The sequence below is a fragment of the Lithobates pipiens genome, unplaced genomic scaffold (genome assembly GCF_037356315.1).
Source record: "Lithobates pipiens isolate NorthernLeopardFrog02 unplaced genomic scaffold, aLitPip1_a1.2 Scaffold_3, whole genome shotgun sequence".
Taxonomy (NCBI): domain Eukaryota; kingdom Metazoa; phylum Chordata; class Amphibia; order Anura; family Ranidae; genus Lithobates; species Lithobates pipiens.
The window spans coordinates 59323241-59351118 of record NW_027507790.1 but is presented as its reverse complement, the minus strand read 5'-3'; the positions used below and the strand labels follow the sequence as shown (position 1 = coordinate 59351118).

At 45.5% G+C, this 27878-nt stretch overlaps 1 protein-coding gene across 1 annotated transcript in view; it reads left to right on the top strand.

Moving 5' to 3' along the window:
* The window catches only part of BTBD18 (BTB domain containing 18), a 98574-nt gene extending 78850 nt beyond the window's left edge, over nucleotides 1–19724 (top strand). The window contains exon 3 of the mRNA XM_077463281.1: nucleotides 17298–19724. Coding sequence (XP_077319407.1) covers nucleotides 17298–18910 — 1613 coding nt within the window. The 3' untranslated portion in view covers nucleotides 18911–19724. The remainder of the gene's footprint in view (nucleotides 1–17297) is intronic.
* Nucleotides 19725–27878: the final 8154 nt, after the last annotated feature.

Below are 27878 nucleotides of genomic sequence, written 5' to 3'. Positions count from 1 at the left end.
GCATAAACCGGCAGTTGTTTTCAAAGCAGCGTGGGTTCCCTCTCCCTTCAGGTCTGCATAATACAGACCCGTATATATCGCACGAGCTAAGCATATTTAAGCTGAATGGGGGGTTGCCGGTGGATGCAGAGGGGCGTGACCATAGGTCGCATGACGCTAGGTATGAGACACTGTGTCTATCCATACAGCGTTGATTACTGAGGGGGAAGTGGTGTGGACGCCAATCGGTCCACCTGAGGCTCACACATTAAAGCACTCTCTGCTACAAGAAAACTCAGCCTTCGCAGCCAGAGCTCACTAAGAGGAGTCTGTTATACTAAGAGACATTTAGCATGGGGCACGTAAGGGTGTAAAGCAGGCATTTCCAGTACAGGAAAAGAACTGTTAGCATGCATTGTTTGGCTAGAATTTTTTAGCAGATAATATTGTGTGTACCTCTGCTTTTATACTTGGCATTATGTCTTCCAGACCTACTGTAAAGGTACCTAAGGTGTCACCCTCAGGCGCTGGGAACCCCAGTCATGCCTCTATACTGTCTTCCTCTTCAGAGAGATCATACATGGCAAGCCAGGGTGAGTCGTTGGACGCTAGTGGTGGTGCAACTGCTTCACACACTTCAGCCCCTGGTTATGTGACTGAAGAAGCACTTTCCTCTGCCCTGTAGGGCTTAGAAGGAAGATTAGTGACTTTTATTGCATCATCCATCCAGGTGGATAGGAAGCATCCTAGATCCCCCTCCCCCACCTTAGACTGTTTACAGTCAGTGGAGGGTCCTAAAGAACTATGGGGACACAACGAGGTCTTTCTCACAGATGATCGGGAAAAAAAACAAGCCAGTTATTCCTCTGCAGAGGAAACAGTACTTGGAAATTCACCTTCACTAATTGAAGTACAGAGCCTTACAGAGATGGTTCGCTCTACTTTCATGTTACCCCTAATGGAGGCAGCTGAAGGTCCGGTATACTCTTTAGGATCCTTAAAACCTTTTCAGCCTTTACATGCATTTCCAGTACACACAATACTTGAAAAGCTTATTTATTCCGAATGGGATCATCTGGATAAGCATTTCTCCCCTCCTAAAAGATTCTCTAATCTCTGTCCTATGGAGCAAAAATTCACTAAAAGGTGGAAGATTCCAGCAGTAGACGCTGCGATTTCCAATGTGAATAAAAATTTCACTTGTCCAGTGGACAATGCACATATGCTTAACCACTTAAGGACCGCCGTATTGCCATTGTACGTCATCGCAATGGCACAGGCAGGCACAAGCACGTACATGTACGTGCCTGCCTTCCAGCGGGTGGGGGGGTCCGATCGGACCCCCTCCCGCTGGATACGGCGGTCCGGTTCGCTGCAGGAGCGATCCGTAATGAGGGGATGGCCGTTGGTTTCTGGCCACCCCCTCTCGATCGCTCCTGGCCAATGAGAAGCTTCCTCCCACTGTGTATTGTATACACAGGAAGGAGGAAGTGATGTCATTCTCCTCGGGGCGGTCTTTTTGACCGGACTACGAGGAGAAGACAAAAGGTAAGTGTGCACCAACACTACACTGACATGTAGGTACACACAGGCGCACAACCCCCCCCCCCCCCCCCAGTCACAGTGTCACTGATGGCAGTGATCATTTATTTACTGATCACTACATTCAGTGTCGGTTGTAAAAGTAAAAACTGTCAGGGCAGTTAGTGTTAGGTCCAGGGTAGCCCCCTATCACCCCCCAATAAAGGTTTAACCCCCTGATTGCCCCTAGTGTTAACCCTTTCACCCCCTTTTGCCAGTGTCACTAAGCGATCATTTTTCTGATCGCTGCATTAGTGTCACTGATGTCGCTAGGTAGCTAGTTATTTTTTTAGGTTCACCGCCAGGTTTTTATAGCGCTAGGTACCCCGATATACTACCCAATAATGGTTTTAACCCCCTGATTGCCCCTAGTTAACCCTTTCACCCCCTTTTGCCAGTGTCACTAAGCAATCGTTTTTCTGATCGCTGCATTAGTGTCACTAGTGTCGTTAGGTAGCTAGTTATTTTTTTAGGTTCACCGCCAGGTTTTTATAGCGTTAGGTACCCCCATATACTACCCAATAATGGTTTTAACCCCCTGATTGCCCCTAGTTAACCCTTTCACCAGCGATCACAGTATAAGTGTCACTGGTGACGCTGGTTAGCCAGTTAGTTATTTAGGTTCCCAGTCAGGTTTTTATATAGCGCCAGGGACCCCCATATACTACCTAATAAAAATTTGAACCCCCTGATTGCCCCTAGTTAACCCTTTCACCAGTGATCACCATATAAGTGTTACGGGTGACTCTGGTTAGTTTGCTTTTTATAGCATCAGGGCACCCACCATTTATTACCCAATAAAGGTTTAACCCCCTGATCACCCGGCGGGTGATATCAATTAGGTTTTAGGGTCAGGGTCTGCGTCGCCCCAGGCATCGCTAGGTTAGTGCCAGTACCGCTAACACCCACACGCAAAGCATAAACCTCCCGTAGTGGTATAGAATCTGAACAGATCAATATCTGATCTGATCAGATCTATACTAGCGTCCCCAGCAGTTTAGGGTTCCAAAAAAACGCATTGTTAGCGGGATCAGCCCAGATACCTGCTAGCACCTGCGTTTTTCCCCTCTGCCCAGCCCACCCAAGTGCAGTATCGATCGATCACTGTCATTTACAAAACACTAAACACATAACTGCAGCGATCGCAGAGTCAGGCCTGATCCCTGCAATCACTAGAAGTTTTTTTGGTAGCATTTTATATTTAAATCCGGAAGGCAGTGCTTGGTTTTCGGGGTCCCGTACGTGGCTAGGCTCCCAAAAAGTCCCCCACATGTGGTATCCCCGTACTCGGGAGAAGCAGCAGAATTTATTTTGGGGTGTAATTTGACTTATGCCCATAGCATGTGTGAGCAATATATCATTTAGTGACAACTTTGTGCAAAAAAAAATATTTTTTTTTTTAAATTCCTGCAACTTGTGGCAAAATATAAAATATTTCATGGACTCAACATGCCTCTCAGTAAATAGCTTGGGGTGTCTACTTTCCAAAATGGGGTCATGGGGGGGGGGGGGGGTGTATGTGTTATTTTGGCATTTTATGGCCTTCGAAACTGTGATAGGTAGTGAGGAGTGAAATCAAAAATTTGCACCCTTAGAAACTCTGAAGGCAGTGATTGGTTTTCGGGGTGTCGTACGCAGCTAGACTCCCAAAAAGTCCCACATATGTGGTATCCCCGTACTCAGAAGAAGCAGCAGAATATATTTTGGGATGCAATTCCACATATAACTATGGCATGTGTGAGCAATATATCATTTAGTGACAACTTTTTGTAAACTTTTTTTTTTTTTTTGTGTCATTATTCAATCACTTGGGACAAAAAAAAAATATTCAATGGGCTCAACATGCCTCTCCACAACTTCCTTGGGGTGTCTACTTTCCAAAATGGGGTCATTTGGGGGGGGGGGGGGTTTGTACTGCCCTGCTATTTTAGCACCTCAAGTAATGAGATAGGCAGTCGTAAATTAAAAGCTGTGTAAATTCCAGAAAATGTACTCTAGTTTGTAGACGCTATAACTTTTGCGCAAACCAATAAATATACACTTATTGACATTTTTTTTACTAAAGACATGTGGCTGAATAAATTTTGCCCTAAATGTTTGACTAAAATTGAGTTTATTCGATTTTTCTTATAACAAAAAGTAGAAAATATCATTTTTTTCTCAAAATTTTCGGTCTTTTTCCATTTATATCGCAAAAAATAAAAATCGCAGAGGCAATCAAATACCATCAAAAGAAAGCTCTATTTGTGGGAAGAAAAGGACGCAAATTTCGTTTGGGTACAACATTGCATGACCGCGCAATTACCAGTTAAAACAGTGCAGTGCGAAATTGTAAAAAGACCTCTGGTCCTTAGGGTGTTTATTGGTCCGGGGCTGAAGTGGTTAATGATCCAACAGATTTAAAAAAAAAACTATTTTTCCTTAGCAGGGACCGTAACTCAGCCTGCAATAGCAGCCATAGGCATCTGTCAGTCCTTTTAAAGGACCAGTTTACAGATGCCCTCAAAGAGCTCCCTGTACAACAAACTCAGGAGTTGGCTGAGCTACCTAAAACATTATGCTTTGCCATAGATGCTATAAAAGACTCTATTCACCATGTCTGGCGCTTGTACTTGTACGCATGCGAAGGACCCTTTGGTTAAAGGGTTGGTCAGCTGAAACGCCTTGTAAAAATCTTCTAACTGGGTTCCCCTTTAAGGGAGAACGCCTTTTTGGAGATGGGCTTGGATAAATACATTCAGACTATTTCCAGCGGAAAGAGTACTCTTTTACCAGTCAAAAGAAAATATAAACGTCCTTCGTTTAAACAGACTTTCCCCAGCGCCAAGGGCATCCTCCTCTAGGCAGGGGCGACGGCCTTTGCCATCGGAGCCCACGGGAAGATCTCGGGGTCAGACCCAGGCACAGAGGAGGACCTGGGGCCGCAAGTCTGCAAAGCGGAATACCAAGGCCTCATCATGAAGAGGCACCCCCCCTCACCAAGGTGGGGGGAAGACTTCTGAAGTTCTCAGAAGTCTGGCAGAGGGAAATTCAGGACAGATGGACCCTCTCCACTGTATCTCTAGGATACAAGCTAGAATTTCAAGCGTTTCCATCGGCCCGTTTTCTCAGATGAAACATTCCGAGGGATCCAGCCAAAAAGCAATCCCTGTTGCAAGCGTTGGACCGATTATTGGCTCAAGGGGTGATCATGCAGATTCCCAAAGAGCAGGGTTTGGGTTTTTACTCAAACCTATTTACGGTGCCAAAGCCTAATGGAGATATCAGACCAATTCTAGATCTACGGAATCTAAATCGGTTCCTGAGGATCCGCTCCTTTCGCATGGAGTCAATCAAGTCAGTCGTATCTATCCTACAAGGAGGGGAACTTCTGGCATCCATCGACAACAGAGATGCATATCTGCATGTCCTTATATTCCCTCCTTACCAGAGGTTTCTGCGTTTCGGGGTAGAAAAGAAGCATTTTCAGTTTGTAGCCTTGCCCTTCGGCCTTGCTACAGCACCTTGGGTATTCACAAAGGTACTTGCCCCACCTCTAGCCAGGTTAAGGGCACAGGGCATAACTGTCCTGGCTTACTTAGACAATCTATTGTTAATAGGACCGGTAAGTGGCTCACCTAAGACGGGGTGTAGCCGTTTCAAGCAGTTACCTGGAAAGTTTGGGTTGGATTCTCAACCTAAAAAAGTCCTTGAAGCCACTAAAGAGGCTGGAGTATCTAGGCATGATCATAGATACAGCCCAGAAGAGGGTGTTCTTGCCCTCCGGCAAAGATCAGCTCCATACAGGAGCTAGTGAGGATGATCAGGTCAAGAAAAAAATCCTTCAATTCGTCTTTGCATGAGATTGTTAGGGAAGATGGTAGCTTCATTCGAAGCAGTTCTCTATGCCCAATTCCATTCGAGACTGTTTCAAAGCAGTATCCTGTCTGCTTGGAACAAGACGAATCAAACTTTGGATTTGCCAATGCGGCTGTCCCCAAGAGTGTCCCAGAGCCTCAGTTGGTGGTTACTATCCCGGAACTTGCTGAAGGTAAAAACCTTCAGACCAAATTATCTGGAAGGTAGTGACAACAGATGCAAGCCTTTCAGGTTGGGGAGCAGTACTTGAGAAAACCACTGTCCAGGGACTATGGTCAGGAACCGAAGGTACCTTAGCCATCAACATCCTAGAGATTCGGGCAGTATATCTGGCCCTAAAGACCTGGACCTCCAGGTTAAAGGATTTTCCTGTCAGGATTCAATCCGACAATGCCGCGGCCGTGGCATATATCAATCACCAAGGGGGCACCAAAAGTCTCTCAGCTCAGAGAGAGGTGAACCAGATTCTAACTTGGGCAGGGGACATTCTCTTCCGCCCATCTGCAGTTTTCATTCCAGGAGTAGAAAATTGGCAGGCGGACTATCTAAGTCGCCAGCAGCTATTCCCGGGGGAATGGTCTCTTCATCCCAAAGTGTTTCGAGCTGTTTGCCAAAATTGGAGGACTCCGGACGTAGACCTTCTAGCGTCCAGATTCAACACAAAGCTAATCAACTTTGTGTCCAAGAAAAGGGACCCACTCGCGTACAGAACAGATGCGTTGGTGACCCCCTGGGATCAGTTCTCACTGATCTATGCTTTTCCCTGAACTGGTTGCTGCCTCGGCTTCTTTCCAGGGTCAAGCTGGAAAGAAAGTCGGTAATTCTGATAGCACCAGCATGGCCCTGAAGGTCATGGTTCGCAGAGATCGTAAAAAGATGACAGTGGAGGGCCCTTGGCCCCTTCCACTAAGGCCAGACCTGCTATCGCAGGGGCCTATATTCCATCCTACTTTACAAAAGCTAAATTTAATGGCTTGGCTATTGAGACCCACATTCTGAAGAAACGTGGGATTTCCAGGTCAATTATCTCTACTTTGATTAATGCTAGGAAGCCAGCTTCTAGAGCTATATATTATAGAGTCTGGAAATCTTATGTTTCCTGGTGTGAATCCAAGGGTTGGCACCCTCGGAGATATATTATAGGCAGAATTCTTGCCTTTCTACAGTTAGGCGTAGAGATGAAGCTGGCCCGAGTACTATTAAGGGTCAAGTCTCAGCGTTATAAATTTTGTTTCAAAGACCGCTTGCTATGCATTCTTTAGTCTGGGGTTTTATGCAAGGAGTGCTGCGGATAAATCCGCCCGTTAGATCTCCTTTTAAGCTCTTGGGATTTTAATCTAGTTTTGTCGGTGTTACAAAAACAGCCATTTGAACCATTACAGCATATTCCTTTAGTCCAAGGAAGCTGGTATTTTTAGTTGCTATATCGTCAGCAAGGAGGGTGTCAGAATTGGCTGCTCTTTCTTGTAAAGAGCCATATTTGGTTATTCATGAGGACAGAGTGGTGTTACGCCCTCGTCCAGGCTTTTTGCCAAAGGTAGTTTCAGGCTTTCATCTGAATAAAGATATTGTCCTGCCTAGGGTACTAAGAAGGGACATGCAGCGTCGAAATCCACTATCTCCAAGTGGATTCGGCAAGTTATAATGCAAACTTATGGTTTAAAGGGAAAGATTCCCCCTTTTCAAGTTAAGGCGCACTCCACCAGAGCGGTTGGTGCTTCTTGGGCAGTGTGTGTCACCAGGCCTCCATGTCTCAGATCTGCAAGGCCGCAACTTGGTCTTCAGTACATACATTTGCAAAATGTTATCAAGTAGATGTAAGATGGAAAGAGGATATCGTCTTCGGGCGCAGTGTGCTGCAGACAGCAGCATAAGTCCTCAGGTCTGGGGGTTACCCTACGGGTTGTGTCTCCCTCCCCTCAAGTAGCATTGCTATGGGACATCCCACCAAGTAATTACTTGATACTCTGTGTCCTATAATGTATGATAAAGAAAATAGGATTTTTAAAACTGCTTACCTGTAAAATCCTTTTCTTGGAGTACATCATAGGACACAGAGCTCCCACCCCTCTGTATTATGGAGTGAGAGTATATTGCTTATATTGCTTGGCTACAAAAACTGAGGAACTCCTGGAAGGAGGAGGGGTTATATAGGGGAGTCAACTTCCTGTATTGGTTATACCAGTGTCAACACCTGAAGGTAGGCCTATAACCCACCAAGTAATTACTTGAGACTCTGTGTCCTATGATGTACTCCAAGAAAAGGATTTTACAGGTAAGCTGTTTTAAAAATCCTATTTTTTTTCCTTCATAAATTTTGGGCAAAATTTATGCTACTACATATCTTTGGTAAAAAATTAGTACAAATTGGTGTATATTATTTGGTCTTTGTGAAAGTTATAGAGCCCACAAGCTATGGTGCCAATATCTGAAAACTGATCACACCTGAAGTACTAACAGCCTATCTCATTTCTTGAGACCCTAACATGCCAGAAAAGTACAAATACCCCCCAAATGACCCCTTTTTGAAAAGAAGACATTCCAAGGTATTTAGTAAGAGACATGGTGAGTTTTTAGAAGTTGTAATTTTTTTTCCCACAATTCTTTGAAAAATCAAGATTTATTTTTTTTTCCACAAAATTGTCATATCAGGTTATTTCTCACACACAGCATATGCATACCACAAATTGCACCTCAAAACACATTCTGCTCTTACTCCCGAGTATGGCGATACCACATGTGTGAGATTTTTACACAGCATGGCCACATACAGAGAGACCCAACATGCAGGGAGCGCCATCAGGTGTTCTGGAGCACCCAGGCCAATTCTGGCATTTCTCTCCTACATGTAAAAATCATTATTTATTTGCTAGAAAATTACATGGAACCCCAAAACATTATATGTGTGTTTTATTTAGCAAAGACCCTAGAGAATACAATGGCGGTCATTGCAACTTTTTATCTCGCACAGTATTTGTACAGAAATTTTTCGAACGTGTTTAAAAAAATAAATAATAATTTGTGCTTTAAAAAAACAAAACGTTAACGTTAGCCCAATGTTTTTGCATAATGTGAAAGATGAAGTTACGCCAAGTAAATAGATCCATAACATGTCACCCTTCAAAATTGCACACGCTCGTGGAAAGGCGCCAAACTTCGCTACTTAAAATCCCCATAGGCAACGCTTTAAATTTTTTTACTGGTTACATGTTTTGAGTTAGAGAGGAGGTCAGGTCTAGGGCAAAAATTATTGCTCTTGTTCTAATGTTCGCAGCGATACCTCACGTGTATGCTTTGAACACCGTTTTCATATGTGAGCGGGACTTAAGTATGTGTTCGCTTCTGCATGCGAGCACACGGGAACAGGGGTGCATTAAAAAAATATATTTATTTTCTATTGTTCATTTTACTTTATTTTAGTTTGACACTTTTTTTCCCCCAAAAAAAAATTTTTTGATCACTTTTATTCCTATTACAAGGAATGTAAACATCCCTTGTAATAGGAATATGGCATGACAGGTCCTGGTCCTCTTTACAGTGAGATATGGGATCAATAAGACCCCACATCTCACCTCTAGACTGGGAAGCCTGAAATAAAAAAATAAATAAAAAAAAAGTTTCTGGCTTCGATCATAGCGGTGAGTCAGTAGAAGCACCGGAGTGGGGGGGGGGGGGGGATGTCCCCTCTTGCCTCCCGTAAGAACGATCAAGCAGCGGAACAGCCGCTATGATCTTTCTTATTGTGTAGGGAATCACCGGCTGATATCTGAATGATGCCTGTAGCTGCAGGAATCATTCAGATATCCCCCCACGAACTCAAGGATGTCCTATGACGGCCAGCGGGCGGGAAGTGGTTAAAATGCGATTGTGTTTAAAAAAAAAAAAAAAGTTGTCCATTTATACAATATTTCTAACACATAGCATGTACATAACAAAATAGATTCTCCTACTCCTGAGTATGGCGATACTTCATGTGTGAGACTTCCACAGCCTGGCCACATACAGAGGCCGAGTATGGCTGGGTATTGCAGGGTATGGCTGAGCATGGCCGGGTATTGCTGGGTATCACCGGGTATGGCTGGATATTGCAGGGTATCACCGGGTATGGCTGGGTATTGCAGCGTATTGGCTGGGCATTGCACTGTTAATTGTCGGTGAGCAGCGCTGTGGGCACTACAGATCCAGCCCACAGTGCTGCTGACACCGATCTCTCCCCTCCACTGTACCGATCGGGGAGGGAGGAACCAGCGTCATGACATGACGCCGGTTTGTTTACAAGTGATCGTTCCGGCAATTTGACGGAGCGATCACATGGTAAACGGCCACGATGTTCTCGAGTGCGTGCCCCAGGGGGCACGTGAGAGTGGAATTATGGGAGGACGTCAATGTACGTCCTCCCTGAGTTAAGCAACCGCCCTGTAGCCGGCATTCAGCTATGGGCTGGTTGTTAACCACTTAACTGGTAATTGCGTGGTCATGCAATGTTATACTCAAACAAAACTTGCGTCCTTTTTTCCCCACAAATAGAGCTTTCTTTTGATGGCATTTGATTGCCTCTGCGATTTAGATTTTTTTTTTTTGGCATAAATGGAAAAAAAATAAAAAATATTTTCTACTTTTTGTAAAAAAAAAACCCTCAATTTTAGTCATACATTTAGGCCAAAATGTATTCAAACACATATTTTTGGTAAAAAAGTCAATAGGCGTATATTTTATTGGTTTGTGCAAAAGTTATAGCGTCTACAAATTGGGTGCTAAAATGCCAAGGCAGTACAACCCCCCCCCCCCTACAAAAGGACCCAATTTTGGAAAGTAGACACCCAAGAAAATTGCTGAGAGATATGTTGAGCCCATTGAATATTTTATTGAAAAAAAAAAAAGTTGTCATTAAATGATATATTGCTCACACATGGCATATGTGGCATTACACCCCAAAATACATTCTTCTGCTTCTCCTGAGTATGGGGATACGTCGTGTGAGACTTTTTGGGAGCCTAGCTGCATACAGGACCCCAAAAAACAATCACTGCCTTCAGGATTTGTAAGGGTGTAAATGTCTGATTTCACTCTTTACTACCGATCAGTTTTGAAGGCCATAAAATGCAGAGATGGCACAAGCCCCCCCAAATGACCCCATTTTGGAAAGTATACACCCCAAGCTATTTGATGAGAGGCATGGTGAGTCCATGGAATATTTTATATTTTGTCACAAGTTGCGGGAATATTAAAATTTGGTTTTTTTTTTTGGTTTTTTTTTTGCACAAAGTTGTCACTAAATGATCTATTGCTCAAACATGCCATGGGCAGATGTGAAATTCCACCGCAAATACATTCTGCTGCTTCTCCTGAGTACAGGGATACCACATGTATGAGACTTTTTGGGAGACTAGCCGTGTACAGGACCCCAGAAACCAATCACCGCCTTCAGGCTTTTTAAGAGCGTAAAATGGTGATTTCACTTCCTCACTACCTATCACAGTTTCGGAGGCCATGAAATGAGTGGAATTACACCCCAAAATACATTCTGCTTCTTCTGCTTACGGGGATACCATGTGTGGAATATTTTGGCAGTCTAACCGAGTACAGGACCCAGAAAACCAATCACCACCTTCAGACTTTTAAGGGTGTACATTTTTGATTTCACTCCTCACTGCCTATCACAGTTTCGGAGGCCATGAAATGCCCAGTTAGCACAAAACTCCCCACAAAATACCCGATTTTGGAAAGTAGACACCCCAAGCTATCTGCTGAGAGTCATGTTGAGCATTTTGCAGATTTGAGCGTGTTGCAGCTGAATGGCGTATCTGCTAAGCAAATGATGGTTAACAATAAAACAAACATTACAGTATAACATACCATACCTGCAAAGCAAATACAATAAAACATAGTAAAAATAGAGAACGATAGATATAGAACAATAGTGAGCGAACATAAGAGATAGGGCGAGAGGAGGAGAAAAATACAACCACAACTATTTTTGGATTTTTATTTTAATATATATATATATAATTATAATATAAAAAAGTTTCACTTTTTATAAAAACTGTAAGCTGAACGTTGCAGATTAGGGTCTCTCAAAATGTGATGGCCATCACATCTTTCGAGACCCTGTGTTAGTGTACCTAGAACTGTGTGGTGCTGTACCCTACTCTAAAACTCCACTGTGTGTGGTAGCATTTGAAACATTCCCCAATGCAGAGATCAGGTTGGTCAAGACAGGAGGGACAATAAAAGCGCGTGTCACGCCTAAATCCGCGTTTGCTGCAGACACGACATCTTTTTTGGGTGTTTCTTTGGGTAGGGGTATCAGGGAGGACGAAAGGAAAATTCCTCTCATGGAGCCAGCTCACTGCATTTGGATTGGGAAGTTGGGCAAGGCACCATCTGGAAACAGAAGGGCTCTGATGATCTCTTCCTGGAATTTGAGGAAGCCAATCGAGTTAACAGACACTTTTTTGTACCAATCGTCTTGCCTTACGGGCAGTTAGGTACAGTGCCAAAAACTGGTCGTTGAGGTCCACCCCTCCTATTTTAAGGTTGTATTTGTGGACACAGAGGGGTTTCTCCACAACACCAGTCGCCGTAGGAATTTGGACTGCTGTGTCTGCGTAAAGCGAGGACAGAACAAAAACATTTCAGGAATCCCTGCACTTCACTGCTAACAAATTATTACACTTCAAGCAGGCTCTCTCTCCCCCCCCCCCCCCCGTCTAAGTCTGGATTCTACAAGCCTTTGGGCGAAGCCCTTAGATCGCATGGTGCCACATGAGCCAATTCCATAATCAAACAGCTGGCACGCTCGTGTAATAATTGTCCATATACAAGTGGTACCACTTTCCGAATAAGGGTGACACCAAGTCCCACACTATCTTACCAGCCCTCCCTATGTAATCGGGGCAGTTCTCCAGCTCTACGTGACTCTTCCCTCGTAAAACCATAAAACTATATGTATAGCCTGTGGCCCTGTCACAGAGCTTATATATCTTGACCCCGTATCTGGCACCGTTGCTGGGAAGATGCTGTTTGATAGGCAAGCGGCCAGAAAATGTAATCAGGGACTCATCAATGCAGCCAACTTGATCTGAAGTAAACAAGGCTGCAAAACGTTGGTTGATGTGGTTTACGAGGGGCCGAATTTTGTAGAGCATCTGATCAAATCCAGGGTCACCCTGAGGACGACAGAATTCATTGTTGCTGAAGTGCATGAACTGTAAGATCTGCTCGTATCCTGTCCTGGTCATGGTGGCAGAGAACACGGGCGTATGGTGAATTGGGTCAGTCAATATGACCACAACTCAATCCTTGGTTATGCCCATGAGGAGGGATAGGCCCAGAAAGGTCTTAAATTTGGAAACCGTAAAGTCTCCAATCTCTGGCAAGGGTCAACTGGGGATTAGCGGTGATGAATTGACCAGCATACAAATTGGTTTGGTCCACAATAGATCTATAGAGATCTTCATTGAAAAACAGTGAATAAAAATCAAGTGACGTAAAATCAACTGTTTTCACCTGAATTCCGGGTTGGCCAGTGACTGGAGCAAGTACGGGTGCTGCATAAGTGGTGGGTTCCCAATTAGGATTGGCGAATGCAGCAGGAAGGGCACTATGAGCTTGAGGGGCCTGTGTTTTCTTCTTGGTGGCAGCGGGACACTACTCATGCTTGCCACTTCCTTGAACTGCACTTATGGGACTCGCCACGTCACCAAGTGTTACTACAGTGCTGGATGTATGACCAGGACAGTGGCCACCCCCCCCCCCCCCCCCAAGCTGTTAAAAAAATAAAAAAGTCCCTTTAAGAGTGACCAGGCGCCGGACATGCGACGGTCTATGGGAAGCTTCCCAGCCTGCAATCAGCTGATTGCAAGCTGGGAAGGCGATTTGCTCGTGTGCAGGGCGTGTGTGGGGCGCACTCGATGCACCCTAAACACTCCCCACTCTACAGTGATTTGTCTCTGTCCTCTAGTGCATTATTCCTATTGGCAGGGATGGAGGATGGTGGGCAGTGCTTTTTGATTCACCACTTTCGGTTTCCCCGCTCACTGCGCTAGTGTGCTGTAGACAGTAAGGGGGCCTGTTGTCGGTATCTTGCAGAATCGGACTAGAGCTTATTCACCTCCCTGGGGATCGGTGACTCTTCACAACATGGGACTGAATTCCCCTAGAGCAGCCAGCAGCAGTGGATGTCACTCACGATCACAGTGAGTGTATGGAACGGCCAGCAGCAGCGGATGTCATGGATCACAGTAAGTGTGTAATGGCCAGCCCCAGACTCTGAGAGTAAGGGATCGGGGAACAAGTGCACTGTGTCTGTGTTACTGTCTTACTTTCTCCACTCCCCCAACCTCCCTGCTTGGAATGTGTGTCTGTGCTGGAAGATTCATACCTGGCTGTGAGGGGGCCGTGAACAAGTCCTTAGGAGGGGGGGGGATGTACATGTCTGCCTGTGTGTGCTACACGGAGACATGGGAGGACGCTGACTGCATGCTAAGAGACCCCCTCCCCCACTATATACACAGCACGTCACAGTAAACAGTCCCTGACCTGGTCACCAGTGGACACCTGGCAGTGTTTGATGGCACAGTGGATGCGTTTTTTGTTTTGTTTTTTGTTTGTTTGCGCCCTCCCAAAAATTTGGAGCACCAGCCGCCACTGGACCAGGATGTACTAGGCCGCTGGTGCTTGCCAGGTCACCAGAAGGAATAACTGCGCTAGTACTGGTTCTCTGCTCCATATGAGGGACTTGCGGTTCTTGCACCTCGACAGCAGAAGAAGATCGGGATCTGGTACGCCTGACCTTGACAGGGACCACAACTCCATCGTCAGAGCTATCTGTCAGGGTGCCGCTGTCATCTACAGGATCGTATTCTGAGCCTGAATCTGACAGACGAGTGACTTCTTCACTATCTGTCATGCTCAGAAACGTGTAGGCCTCTTTACTAGTGCACCTTCGATTTGACATTTTGGTCTCTAATTTTACTGGTACACTAGTGAGACTCACAGGTAAAAAAAAAAAAAAGCTCCTGACTGTTAGTGACTGTTTCAAACGTTACCAAAAAACTGTTAGTGTTTGCAGGGATCAGGCCGGACTCTGCAGTTTGTATGTGTTTTGTAAGTGACATTGATCGAATGATACTGCACTTGGGTGGACTGGGCTGGGCAGAGGGGCTAAACACAGGTGCTAGCAGGTATCTGGGCTGATCCTGCTAAGACTGCATTTTTGGGAACCCTAAACTGATGGGGACACTAGTATAGATCTGATCAGATATTGATTCGTTCAGACGCTATACTACTAAGGGGGGCATATGGTGCGTGCGTGGCTGTTAGCGGTACTGGCACTAATTGACGCTGCCTGGGGCAACGCAGACCCTATCTGGTGCTAAAACCTAACTGATATCACCGGTCAGGTGATCAGGGGGTTAAACCTTTATTGAGTAAAATATGACAGGTGCCCTGACACTATAAAAAATAAGCTAGCTAAACTGCGTCACCCAGGACACTTATACTGTGATCACAGGTGACGGGATAATCAAGGGGTTAACCCTTTATTGGGGGGGTCCTTAGACCTATCTGGGCCTAAGACTAATTACCTTAACACAGATTTTTGTCACTAATGACACTAGTACAGCTATCAAAAAAAAATATGATTGCTGTACTGGGTGACAGTTACAGGCGGTGAAGGGGTTAACTGGGGGTAGGGTGAATTGTGTGCCTACGTGACCTAGTGTCAGTATAGTTTTGGTGCAACTCACTGTTTGATGCTCTCTCCTCTCGGTCTGGAATGAAAAGACTGAACGAGGAGAGATGACTTCACTTTCCCTGTCAGTGTTTTTTACAGTTACATGACAGGAGAAGGATATCATTCGTCAGGAGCCATCACCAGGTCCAGGCCACATCCCAGCTCCTGATTGAATCCGATCGGCGGGGGGGGCACGCGCACACCTCCCAGCCAGCTGCGTGCATCACATATAGTAACGTGATTTCGCTCAGCCGGACCAACCTGCCACAGTGCAGGCAGTGGCTGATCCGGAACCGGTTAATCATTGCTGGGCTGAAAAAATAAATACATTTTGAGATTTTTTTTTTTTTTTCTACTTGGTTACAAAATTTACTTAACGAAACAAAGTAATTTTTCTCCTTCACTGATGTGTGCCGATGAGGTGGGCATTGATGAGGTAGCACTTATGGGCACTGATTAGGTGGCACTAATATGCCACACTGATGGGTGACACTGATATAGCACTGTTGGGTTGCACTAATGGGCACTAATAGACGTCACTGGTGGGCATGGATAGGTGGCACTGATGGGTCGCACTGGGCATTGATGGACAGCAGTGAAGGGCATTTATGGGCAGCACTGATAGCCAGTACTGACTGGCATCACTAATGCGCACTGATTGGTGACACTGTTGACATTATATAGTAATCAGGGCACTGATCAGTGCCCTGATTACATGCCTAGATATCCCCCTGCGTGGAGATGCTGCTGATCGCCTCTCCTTACCTCATACTCTGTCAGTGTGAGGCGAGGAGCACCAATCACTGGCATCTCCGTGTTTACATGTGACTGGCTGTGACTGGACACAGTCAATCACACAGTTAAACAGCCGCGGCATGGTTCTTTACAGAGATCGGGGTGGCGCCGTGTCCTAGCGGGCTCGCAAGAGAGGCCGTTCTGGGACGCCGTCATCCAGAACAAGAGTCGCCCCATCCCGCCGTCATTTGATCGTGGACGGGTGGCAACTGGTTAAGGACCTTATGTACCAGGGATTAATTGTGCCAGTACTGCCACAAAACAGGTTCAAAGAATTCTATTCAAAATTGTTACTCATACCAGATGAGTCTTTTAAACTGGGGATGAGTGTTCCAGTACCTCACATTGGTCATCGGCAGAAGCCAAGCACAACATTTAAATGCTGGAGCTCATAGTATTAAAGATGGCTCTGCAACACTGTAATCGCCTTCTGCAAGGAAACTCAATCGGGGTGCAGTCAGACAATGTCCCTCCTGTGGCCTACTTTAACCACCATGGAAGCAACGGGAGATATGCAACCTTGAAGGAAGTAAGCCAGATCATGTGATAGATGCGAGACTCGCTGTCTAACAATCTCTGGAGCTTCTGCATCTAAAGAGGTGGTGATGCTCTTTTTAAGGCTCCAAAAGATGAAGTGATCCTTTCCAAAATGTTGAACGTCTTGGGCTAACTCGATATTATTAGCCATGTCTGTACCAAGTTGAAAATATGATGAACCAAGTGCTACAGAAACCTCTGAGAGTTAAAATAACATGTTTAAGAGATAGAAAACCTCTTTGCTTTTAAATTTTATGTCTATTCAGAACTCCCACTGCTGATTAGCTGGAGCTCCACGCAAGACACTCATACCAATCAATTATTTTAGACCAAAGGCTGGACAAGATACTGATACTTGGAGCGGTTTTCCCTTCTGTGAAAACCTACAGTATGAAATGGGTTTTCTACTCTGGGCCTAATTTGACACTGTATGCTGGACACCAGTAGTTTTCTAAAGAATGGGTGATGCTTAAGGAAATCCACGTTTTTTTTTTTTTTCATGCGCCAGTAATCTTGGATCTATTAAATTTGCTTTGTGAGTCAGGTTGGTCAGGCAAAAGATGTCCAAGTAGTGGAAGGATAGGAGTTTGACTAGGAGTTCCAAGTGTTCAGACCTCCGCTGGGCTCCATGGAGGTTTTTTCTTTCCTAAACCAGGTTTTGCATGGGCTTTATGTATATGTGGGCATTATCACAAAGTTATTCGATTTATGTACAATTTAATGTAATTTTAATAGGATTGATTTGTATGAAATTGATGTGTTTTCTTAAGAGTTTTAATAAAAAATGTTTTTTTGTTTTTGTTTTCTGTAGGTGACGGTCTTCCTGTCCACTCTTGTGTAATTGCAGCCTGCAGTCCATATCTAGCCAAACTTCTCCGATGTCCTGTTGATATGTCAGCTGCAATAGCTGATTCTGAGGGACGAGTATTATGCAATAGGCGTATTCTAAATCTCAGTGGAATCCCCAACAACTACCTGCTTCCCCTTGTACGCTACATGTATACTTCTGAATTGGAAGTTGCTCCAGCCGATGCCTATGACGTTCTCAAAATAGCACAAAAATTAAGGATACCGGTGCTGGAGAACTTGAAGTTGGAGGGGGGTAGAATTGTAAGACCTGAGACTGGTAGAAAACTAAATAGGGGTTGCCTTAGTAGCAGAAAACAAACTCACCAGGTTGAGAATGATTTGCAACATAATGGAATAAGGTTAATAAATGATGAAGTTTGTATACATGAAGATGATAAACCATTTGTGCAGGGCAGTGTAAACCATGAATCACCTAGCCCTGATATACCAGATAACATAGCTTCCAGACAGAGTTTGGAACAAACCATACCAAGTAAGCAGAATTTGCAGGACAGTTTGGGAAAGGATGAACCACATATTAAAGTCAGACTGAAAAGGCTGTATAATTCACCTGATGTTTTGTCTAACCAAAACAATCTTAGCACAGTGTCAGAACAAAATAAAAGCAGTCCTAAGATTTTTATAGACCCGGTCAAAGAGTATGGGGAGGAAAAGCAAGAAATACATGAAATACCAGGAAATGTGAATCCAAAAAGAAGAAAATTAAACAGAGGAGAAAAACTTGGTGTTTTACCTGAAAGTGCGGTGTCCATGTCTCACAGTGGAAAGCTAAATGACAACTTGATTAATATATCAAATACAGGGAATACAGGAAAGCGCACATGTGCAAATACAGGCCTATTTATGGTAAAGGACGGTTTAAATAACTCAGAATTGCCAAATGTTCAATGTGATGCCTCTCATATGGATAAGGGCATACAAATAAATATCAATGATTCTCAATCTGCAAAGCATTTAAAAAGGAGTCCGTTGAATAAGAAAGTTCAAAATGGACAAGAAACTGAAGAGTCTGAGGGATCAGTTTTCTTTATAGGGATGGACAGCAAAGATGCCAATAAAGATGAATATGTTGGTATATCAGATTCTACTTTAAGTTATTCTCGTACATGTTCAGATTTGGAAGATTTAAGCAGGGCAGATTCAGATCTGATAGACGTACACAAGGATAATATTGCAGGAGTGGAATTGAGGCATGCTGGCTTTAGTAATTCTGAAGCTACCATGAAATGTCTCCCTAGTAGCACTGCAGACAAATCTGGGAAGATACAGACTTGCCCAAAGGTTCCCTCAGTTCTTGAAGTAGAAAAGGTTAAACTAAGGAAAATTAAAAATGGCCCTAGTTGGGAAATTGTGAAAGATCCTGATACTGCGAGTGCCAGTGAAAATGTTGAACACATGAATCAGCTGGAAGAACTCCTTGAGCAGATGCTGAACATGCCCTCTCCATCTTCTGATGTGGATGTGGGTGGGAGCAGTCCAGTGATTTGGATTGCAGAAGGTGTATGGCCTGACCTGTCCTCAGAGTCAGATGAGGAGATTGAGGTGCTTCATTAGGAGCATTCATTCTTAAATAATTCTGCATCATGTTGCCGTATGATAGGTATACTCACAAATATTCAACAAATATGTTTTATTACATAATATGCATGACATTCATAGTAAACCCACACTAGGCAAAGTTACGGGTTCACTCTACTCCGTGGAGCACAACTTGCATATGTATACCTTCTACTCTCCCCTGACTGTCCTGTCTGCATCTGGCTCCCCTGAGAAATACCTGGTACTTCAGGTATAGGGAAACACGTGACTGTTACCCAGCCTTCCCACAATGCATCCTCTGGTAGTTGAGTGACCAGTTGGTAGGCTCAAGCTCTGTTGCTTTCTCAGCAAATTAAATATTGCACAAGAATCTTGGGAAGGCCGGCAGGGGACCCAAAGGAAGGTGAATGCATGCTACTTATGCCTTTTTATAGAGTAGTTTGGTCAGTTTCTTTGAACATAATTAAGTCCTTGGAATCTGAAAACTGGTCAAAGTAAATTGCAAAACTATTGTAAACTCGTTAACCGCATGCTTTGATTATATAAAGCGTTAAACATACTCACATGTTTATATCTGTCAGTTTTATTGTTCATGACATGCCTTGTTTATATAGGGCATTAGGTGATACACATCTGTATATTTTTTCAGTTTTGTGATCTTTTTAATTTTGTTTGTTTTGTATCAAAGGTATGGATACTTTTTTTTCAGTTTAATTCTGTTAAGTATACTTTTGAAAATTATACATGTGAAAGATCATTCTATGTTTGTAAAGTAGGATGCTTTTGTTTTTCTAAGCTGCATTAAAAAAAACAAAAACGTTTTTTATTATTTTCTGGAAAGTTGTTTAAAGTTACAACAATCTTACTCCTAACCTAATATAGCTATGGGCTTATGCTTTTCTCCAATTGGTAAACAAGTCAACTACAGTTCATTCAGAAAGTATTCACATCGCTTTACTTTTTCCACATTTTATGTTACAGTACAGCCTTATTCCAAAATTGATTAAATTTATTATTTTCCTCAAATTCTACAAACAATACCCTATAATGACAACGTGAAAGAGGTTTGAAATCTCTGCAAATTTCTTAAAAAAAAAAAAAATCACGTTACATACAGTGGAGAAAATTATTTGGTAGATTTTGTACGTTTGCCAACTTACAAAGAAATGAAGGGTCTGTAATTATCATAGGTGTGTTCTAAATTATAGAGACAGAATATCAACCGAAAAAAAAATAACACCTAAAACAAATGCTATAAATGAAGTTGCAGTTCCGTGAGTAAAATAAGTATTCCATCCCTAAGCAAAACATGATTTAGTGTTTATTGAGAAACCCTTGTTGGTAAGCACAGAGGTAAGATGTTTCTTGTAGTTGATCAGGTTTGCACACATCTCAGGAGGGTTAAATAGGTAGTCCTCCCCTATTTAACCTCTCCTACTACTAAGGAAGGACCTCCGTTTTTTCCCCAGGTGGAATGGTCACTGATGTGATACATGTGCTTTTGGAGCATACTTGGAGGTCTGAATGGTTTTATTTAGAATCATGAACTTCATTTGGATCCACTTGAAAAAGCTATCAGCCAAAATGGATGGTACCCGAGCCTCATTGGAAGGAGAGAAGATTCCTTGAGGTTTTGCCTGTAATGCAGCCTTATGACAATGGACACTGCGTAATAGAACCCTGTGCAGTGTATGTTCTGAACAAGGTGCTTTCCTGCAGGGAGCTATACAGGTCCAGGGGAGTGGACCCCACAAAGGGAGACCCAGTCCCTGAAGGTCTTTTATGACAAAGCTCGCCGTGATGGGTGAAGATTGGACTGTTCTGTTCAGAGTCCTGCAGAAGGAATGGTAAGCCTGCAGTTTCTCGTAAAAAAAAAATCTGACTGGGGCAGTGTGCTGTTTAATCATGCTGTGTACTTAGTAGTGTGGGCTGCTGTTTCTCTTCCAGCCACTAGAGGGCACAGGCTCACTCAGTGTAGCCCATTTTTATAGGCATGAAGTGGAAGGGCAGCCATGTTGCCATGCGGTCGACCGCTTCAGCAGGGCTTCTTGAGACATAACACCAGCCCATGGATACTAGTGAAGTGTGAGTACTTACTATGGGAGAAATGTGTGGCCAGCCAAGTCATGATTATATACTGTTTACCTATTGCTTAATCCAGGGATTCTGCACAACTAAGTCGATACACCCCTAGCAGTGCACTTTAAAGTGCTGGGTCTCCAGAAAACTGTGCATTTGGCACAAAAATAGTATGGGGCTTGGTGCAGTTAAACAGGTGCATACTTGGCAAACATTGGCATCGGTGCACTTGAAGGACTTGTGTCTCGAGAATAGCATGCATTGGGGTTGCAGGAGCTTCGTTTTGGGCTTCCTTTTCACACTTGTGCAACTTGAAAGTCATGCATTTTGGCTGCAACTTTGATGCGATTTTGCAGCGATGTTAAGCAGTGCCTTTGTAATCTTGAGGTCTATGGACCTCAGGTCACAACAAGGCGAGCCCGAGTGGTACAGAGGCTGCTTTGAGGTCACTGCACCTTGGAGACGCACGGATGTGAAGGAAACGCATTGGAAATCATGTCAGGTTGCAGTCCCAAGTGGCAGGATGGGTCATACAGGTGTGGAAGAAGCCTTAAGCCTTGTACACATGGTAACAATTGTTGGCAGGGAATTGTCTGTTGACAGACTCTTGTCCTAAAATCTTACCATTAGTATGCTCCTGTTGACAATTGTTGTCCATCTTTTGGCCAACAAATGTTGGATGACAGGCTCGTACATTTTTGGCAGGCAACGGTTTGACGTCAGATTTTTGTATGGCCAGTACACAAATCGAAAATGTACAAACACGCATGCTCAGAATCGATGCTCACCAAACACGAAATTAGCAGAAGGGACCCAAAGGGTGGCCCTCAAGAGCTGAACTTCCTTGTAGTACGTCACTATGTTCGTGTTTGTTGCGCAACAATTGTGTACCATTAGTATGCAAGACAAGATCCTGGCACACGCCCTTAAGACAAATATCAGACGCTTGGTTGGCCAACAATAGTACCGTGTGTACTAACTAGGCTTTACGCTGTTGAAGCAGCATAGAGGCTGCATTGGATGTACTTGGTTAATCCTGACTCTAACTCGTGTTTCCTAACGTTATTGTTGCATAAACATGTTTCCTTAAGGCATGCTTGCTTATTCCGTAAATACATGTCTCCATTCATGGACATGCGCTTTCATGTTTTGCCTAAACGCATATTTGCTTAAGCACATACCTACATGCTTCCAGAAATGCATATTGGTAAAATGCATGCTGGCATGTTTTGATTTGTACTGCATACATATATGCTTAGTTTGAACTGTATACAGTACAAATGCCCTTAGTTGCATTAAACTGTATACATATGTGCTTAGTTGCATTAAACTGTGTGTGTGTATAGATATATATAATGTGTTTACATTAAATTGTACACATATGCGCTTTTTGCCTAGGAATATATACATATGTGCTTATTGCCTTGAGCTGCATACTTAGATGCATGAATGTCAAGAATACTTGTATACCTGCATGTTTGCATACCTGTGCACCTGCATACTTGCATACCTATGGGGTTGTATAGCGATAGACCAATATTGTCTAGGCCTGCATCCTTGTGGAACTACATATCAGTTTGTCTAATACAGTCATTTTATTATGCATCTGTTAGACTAGCTAAATGACTTATGCGATCGAATTGTCCGGCAGACTAGGTCCGACCGGACCACAGTACGCTGGACATTTCGATCGTGTGTGGGCTCCAGCTGACTTTTTTTCATTGTAAAGTCCAGCGGACTTAGAAAGTAGATTTGACTCAAAATTTGTCCGCTGGACTTCGCTTTCAGCAGACAATCCGTTTGTCAGTGTGCTAGTCTGGCAGACTAAGAATGACGCATGCTCTGAAGCAAGTACGAGAAGGAAGCTATTGGCTACTGGCTATTGAACTTCCTTTTTCTAGTCCCGTCGTACGTGCTGTACATCATCACGTTAGAAATCGCCGGACTTTCGGAGCGTCCGTGTGTGGCCAAGTCCATTCGTTATAAAGACTGGCGGATTGTTTGCCGGACCAATTTCCGCCGGACAATTCGATCGTGTGTACGGGGCATTAGAAGGACGAGGCAGGTACACTGTCCTCAGTCAGTGGTCTGGCAATGTTCATGTCTCCTGTTGGATCAGTGGCACCAGGGTGATCTGAGCCACTGTGGTGCCTGATCTCAGATCAAGCCTGGTTAGTACTTGAATGGGAGACTGCCCAGGTTTCTTCCTAAGTGAGGGAGGCATCTGAAGTTGCTGTGTTTGAGAGTATCTCAGACCATAAGATCTTAGAGCAGCCTCTGAGGGGGTTCACTCCTTCCTTAGTCGGGTCAGTCTTGGCCTTGTGTTGGGTCTTGAAACAAAATAGTTATGGGCTCATTATTGTAAAACAAATGGTAGCGGCTATAAAATTGAATAGGGACATGAGGTCTATCGTAAGATCTCAATCCACAGGGCATCCTTCTGTTTCAGATAGGCTCGGTCTGTTCAGTGATGACCTCTCTGAAAGAGGTAGATTGCGGGGCCCATAATCATCAGGAAACACACAGCTTCATGTGCTGATTTGTTTCCAGCCTCATCAAAGATTTCTGTAATTGCAGTGGAAGGTCGTCTGTTTTCTTTTTTGTGACCATCTTTCAGGCTGGCCACAGCTTCTGAGGTTCACAAAGCTTCTAGCGCTTGTGTTGGACTTCCTAAAGATTCAGGGATTGTCAATCTCAGTATACCTCAATAACCTTTGCTCCGGAAACAGTTGGTCCAGATTTTCCTTCGATAAATTTTGCAATAGGAAGCTGTATCTATGTTGAATTACAGTCCTACTCTAGGTCTTGGTAGCGGAGCATTCTCTGTCTGGAAATTGAAGATACAGGCATTGGATTGTCGAATGGCTCTGTTCCCTGGGGGGTTGGACAGCTAAAGATTGGTGTTTGATGGATCAGAATCTATAAAGGTTGAATTCTTCCTTTCAGGTATTGGAAGATAAGAACCACTGATGCCAGTTTCTCTGTTTTGGTTTGAGGGTGGCTACAGTTCAGTGGACTTGGTCTCCACAGGAGAGTATACTGCCTATAAATATCTTGGAGCTTTTGGCCAGTATGCCTTGCTCTGGAGTATGGTACAAACCAGTTGTAGGTTCCATCTGGAAAAGCCTCTGCAGGGGCATATATATATATCAACCACCGGGGCGGCACCAGGAGTCATGCGGCTCAGGAAGGTGAACCACATTCTGTCTGGGACAGCACAAGGACTGTCTCTATCATCCATGCATATTCCAGGTATAGAATAGTGGCAGAGGGAACTCTGCAGGTGTCATGAACCAGATGTGACCAGAACTGCGTGACTGCGACAAGTGAACCAGACCCAAATAAGTGAAGGTAAATTTATTAAGCAAACGCATATAAATGTGAACACACCACCAATACAAACTAAGTGAACAAACTAACAACCAAACAGTGCAGATAAGCAAGTAAACCAGTATAATGTAACAAAAGGGAGAACCAGAATCGTAGTCAAGCCAGGCCGGGGTCATAAATAGGAGGTAAGCAGAATAGGGGGACAAGGAGAGAGGGAACAGGTACAGAAGGCAGGATACAGGAAACAGGGATCGGGGATCAGGTAACAGGTATCAAACAGGCTGCAGGTCAGGGCTCAAGGACAATACCAAGGCGAAGTGTATATGAACTTGCCGGGTATTTATAATGGCTGCTGTCAGTCATGTGACGCCTGACTGCAGAGGGCAATACCTGCTCCATACTGCCAGGATCCCTCCGCTGGTGGACACCAGTACTGCGGACCAAAGATGACATAATTCCAGCAGGAGACACCTGCTGGTGGATCGCAGTACTGCATGCCAAATGATTGATATTACCAGCGGAGGGAACCTTTCCTGACAGTACCCCCCCTCAAAGGAGCGACCTCCGGACGCTCCAACTAGCAGTTGCTGGGGAAAGTCCACTGCGTCAAGCTGGGCTATGGGCAAAGTCACATTAGGTTGGGTAACAGACACTTCAAGCAGGGCAGCAGACAGAACCACATCGGGCCGGGAAGCTGGCACGTCAGGCTGGAAGGCGGGAAGCGGCACGTCAGGCTGGAAGGCGGGCAGCGGCACGTCAGGCTGGAAGGCAGGCACATCAGACTGGAAGGCATTGGACTGCAAGGCCGGGACATCAGACTGGAAGGCGTCGGACTGCAAGGCCGGGACATCAGACTGGAAGGCGTCGGACTGCAAGGCCGGGACATCAGACTGGAAGGCGTCGGACTGCGAGGCCGGGACATCAGACTGGAAGGCGTCGGACTGCGAGGCCGGGACATCAGACTGGAAGGCGTCGGACTGCGAGGCCGGAACATCAGACTGGAAGGCATCAGACTGCAAGGCCGGAACATCAGACTGGAAGGCATCAGACTGCAAGGCCGGGGCATCAGACTGGAAGGCATCAGACTGCAAGGCCGGGACATCAGACTGGAAGGCCGGGGCATCAGACAAAGGCATCAGACTGGAAGGCCGGGGCATCAGACTGGAAGGCCGGGGCATCAGACTGCAAGGCCGGGGCATCAGACTGGAAGGCATCAGACTGCAAGGCCGGGACATCAGACTGGAAGGCCGGGGCATCAGACTGGAAGGCATCAGACTGGAAGGCCGGGGCATCAGACTGGAAGGCCGGGGCATCAGACTGGAAGGCCGGGGCATCAGACTGGAAGGCATCGGACTGGAAGGCCGGGGCATCAGACTGCAAGACATCAGACTGGAAGGCCGGGACATCAGACTGCAAGACATCAGACTGGAAGGCCGGGACATCGGACTGCAAGACATCAGACTGGAAGGCCGGGACATCGGACTGCAAGACATCAGACTGCAAGACATCAGACTGGAAGGCCGGGACATCAGACTGCAAGACATCAGACTGGAAGGCCGGGACATCAGACTGCAAGATATCAGACTGGAAGGCCGAGACATCGGACTGCAAGACGTCAGACTGGAAGGCCGAGACATCAGACTGCAAGACGTCAGACTGGAAGGCCGAGACATCAGACTGCAAGACGTCAGACTGGAAGGCCGGGACATCGGACTGCAAGACGCCAGACTGGAAGGCCGGGACATCAGACTGAAAGATGTCAGGCTGGAAGGCGTCTGGCTGGAAGGCCGGGACATCAGGCTGGAAGGCGTCTGGCTGGAAGGCCGGGACATCAGGCTGGAAGGCGTCTGGCTGGAAGGCCGGGACATCAGGCTGGAAGGCGTCTGGCTGGAAGGCCGGGACATCAGGCTGGAAGGCGTCTGGCTGGAAGGCCGGGACATCAGGCTGGAAGGCGTCTGGCTGGAAGGCCGGGACATCAGGCTGGAAGGCGTCTGGCTGGAAGGCGTCTGGCTGGAAGGCCGGGACATCAGGCTGGAAGGCCGGGACATCAGGCTGGAAGGCGTCTGGCTGCAAGGCCGGGACATCAGGCTGGAAGGCGTCTGGCTGCAAGGCCGGGACATCAGGCTGGAAGGCGTCTGGCTGCAAGGCCGGGACATAAGGCTGGAAGGCGTCAGGCTGGAAGGCCGGGACATCAGGCTGGAAGGCGTCAGGCTGGAAGGCCGGGACATCAGGCTGGAAGGCGTCAGGCTGGAAGGCCGGGACATCAGGCTGGAAGGCGTCAGGCTGGAAGGCCGGGACATCAGGCTGGAAGGCCGGGACATCAGGCTGGAAGGCGTCAGGCTGGAAGGCTGGGACATCAGGCTGGAAGGCGTCAGGCTGGAACTCTGGCTCTGGCACTCCGGGCTGGAGCTCTGGCTCTGGCACTCCGGGCTGGAGCTCTGGCTCTGGCACTCCGGGTTGGAGCTCTGGCTCTGGCACTCCGGGTTGGAGCTCTGGCTCTGGCACTCCGGGCTGGAGCTCTGGCTCTGGCACTCCGGGCTGGAGCTCTGGCTCTGGCACTCCGGGCTGGGACAGATTGGTAGGTGTGGAGGCAGGTTGGGTTAATGGTAAGACCATTTTGGTTGGGAAAAACTTTCGTTTTTTCTTTGGCTTAGCCACTGAAGCTCTGTAGGTGACTACAGGACTGTAAATAAGGGGTGCAGCAGACTGGAAAGGAGGATTGTGATATGGCAGAGAAGAGGTACCAGTAGCTGGGGAAAGAACTTGTGGGTTTGTAGACAGCGGAGAGGAAGCAGATGGGTTGAATGCAGGATAAGTACAGGGAGTAGAGACTGGATAGGAGTATTTGGTTGGGAGCAGCGTGTACTGGGCTGCAACTGAGGCTGACATGGCTGGTGGGGAAACATACTTTTGGGTAGGCTAATACCTGATGGCAGAGGTGGATTGTTTGGCTGGGGCTGATTGCACCATGTCAGACCATGCTGAAAGTATGGGTTGTACAAACTGAAGTTTTAAGCCTCCCTGTCTAACCAAAGACTGAGCAGATACAATGCACTCAGCAATCACCTGTGGGGAACAAGCTGAGTAGTGTTCACAAAAATCAGAAGGATCATCTTCAAAAAGCCATACTAAAGATACAACCTGTTTCATATCAAAAGGAGTGAAATCATCACGGCCATCTGGGATACAGGGCAGGGCTAGCTCAGTACAGATCTTTATCAAAGGCTGCACCTCCTCAAACAATGTATAACCCTGATCGACCAGGGAGTGAGCCAAACGCATAGCTGCAAACAACTGGTCACTAGACCATCCTTTCAAAGCCTGGCGGCAATAATCACCACTCTCAGATGCCAGCAGAGAAAAATAAATGATCTCATCAGCATTCATGTTTGCAACCAAACTGAAACAAATGGTTCCCCTGTGCAGCCACTTCTGGTCAGGAATGGCCTTGGTATTCTGTCATGAACCAGATGTGACCAGAACTGTGTGACTGCGACAAGTGAACCAGACACAAATAAGTGAAGGTAAATTTATTAAGCAAACGCATATAAATGTGAACACACCACCAATACAA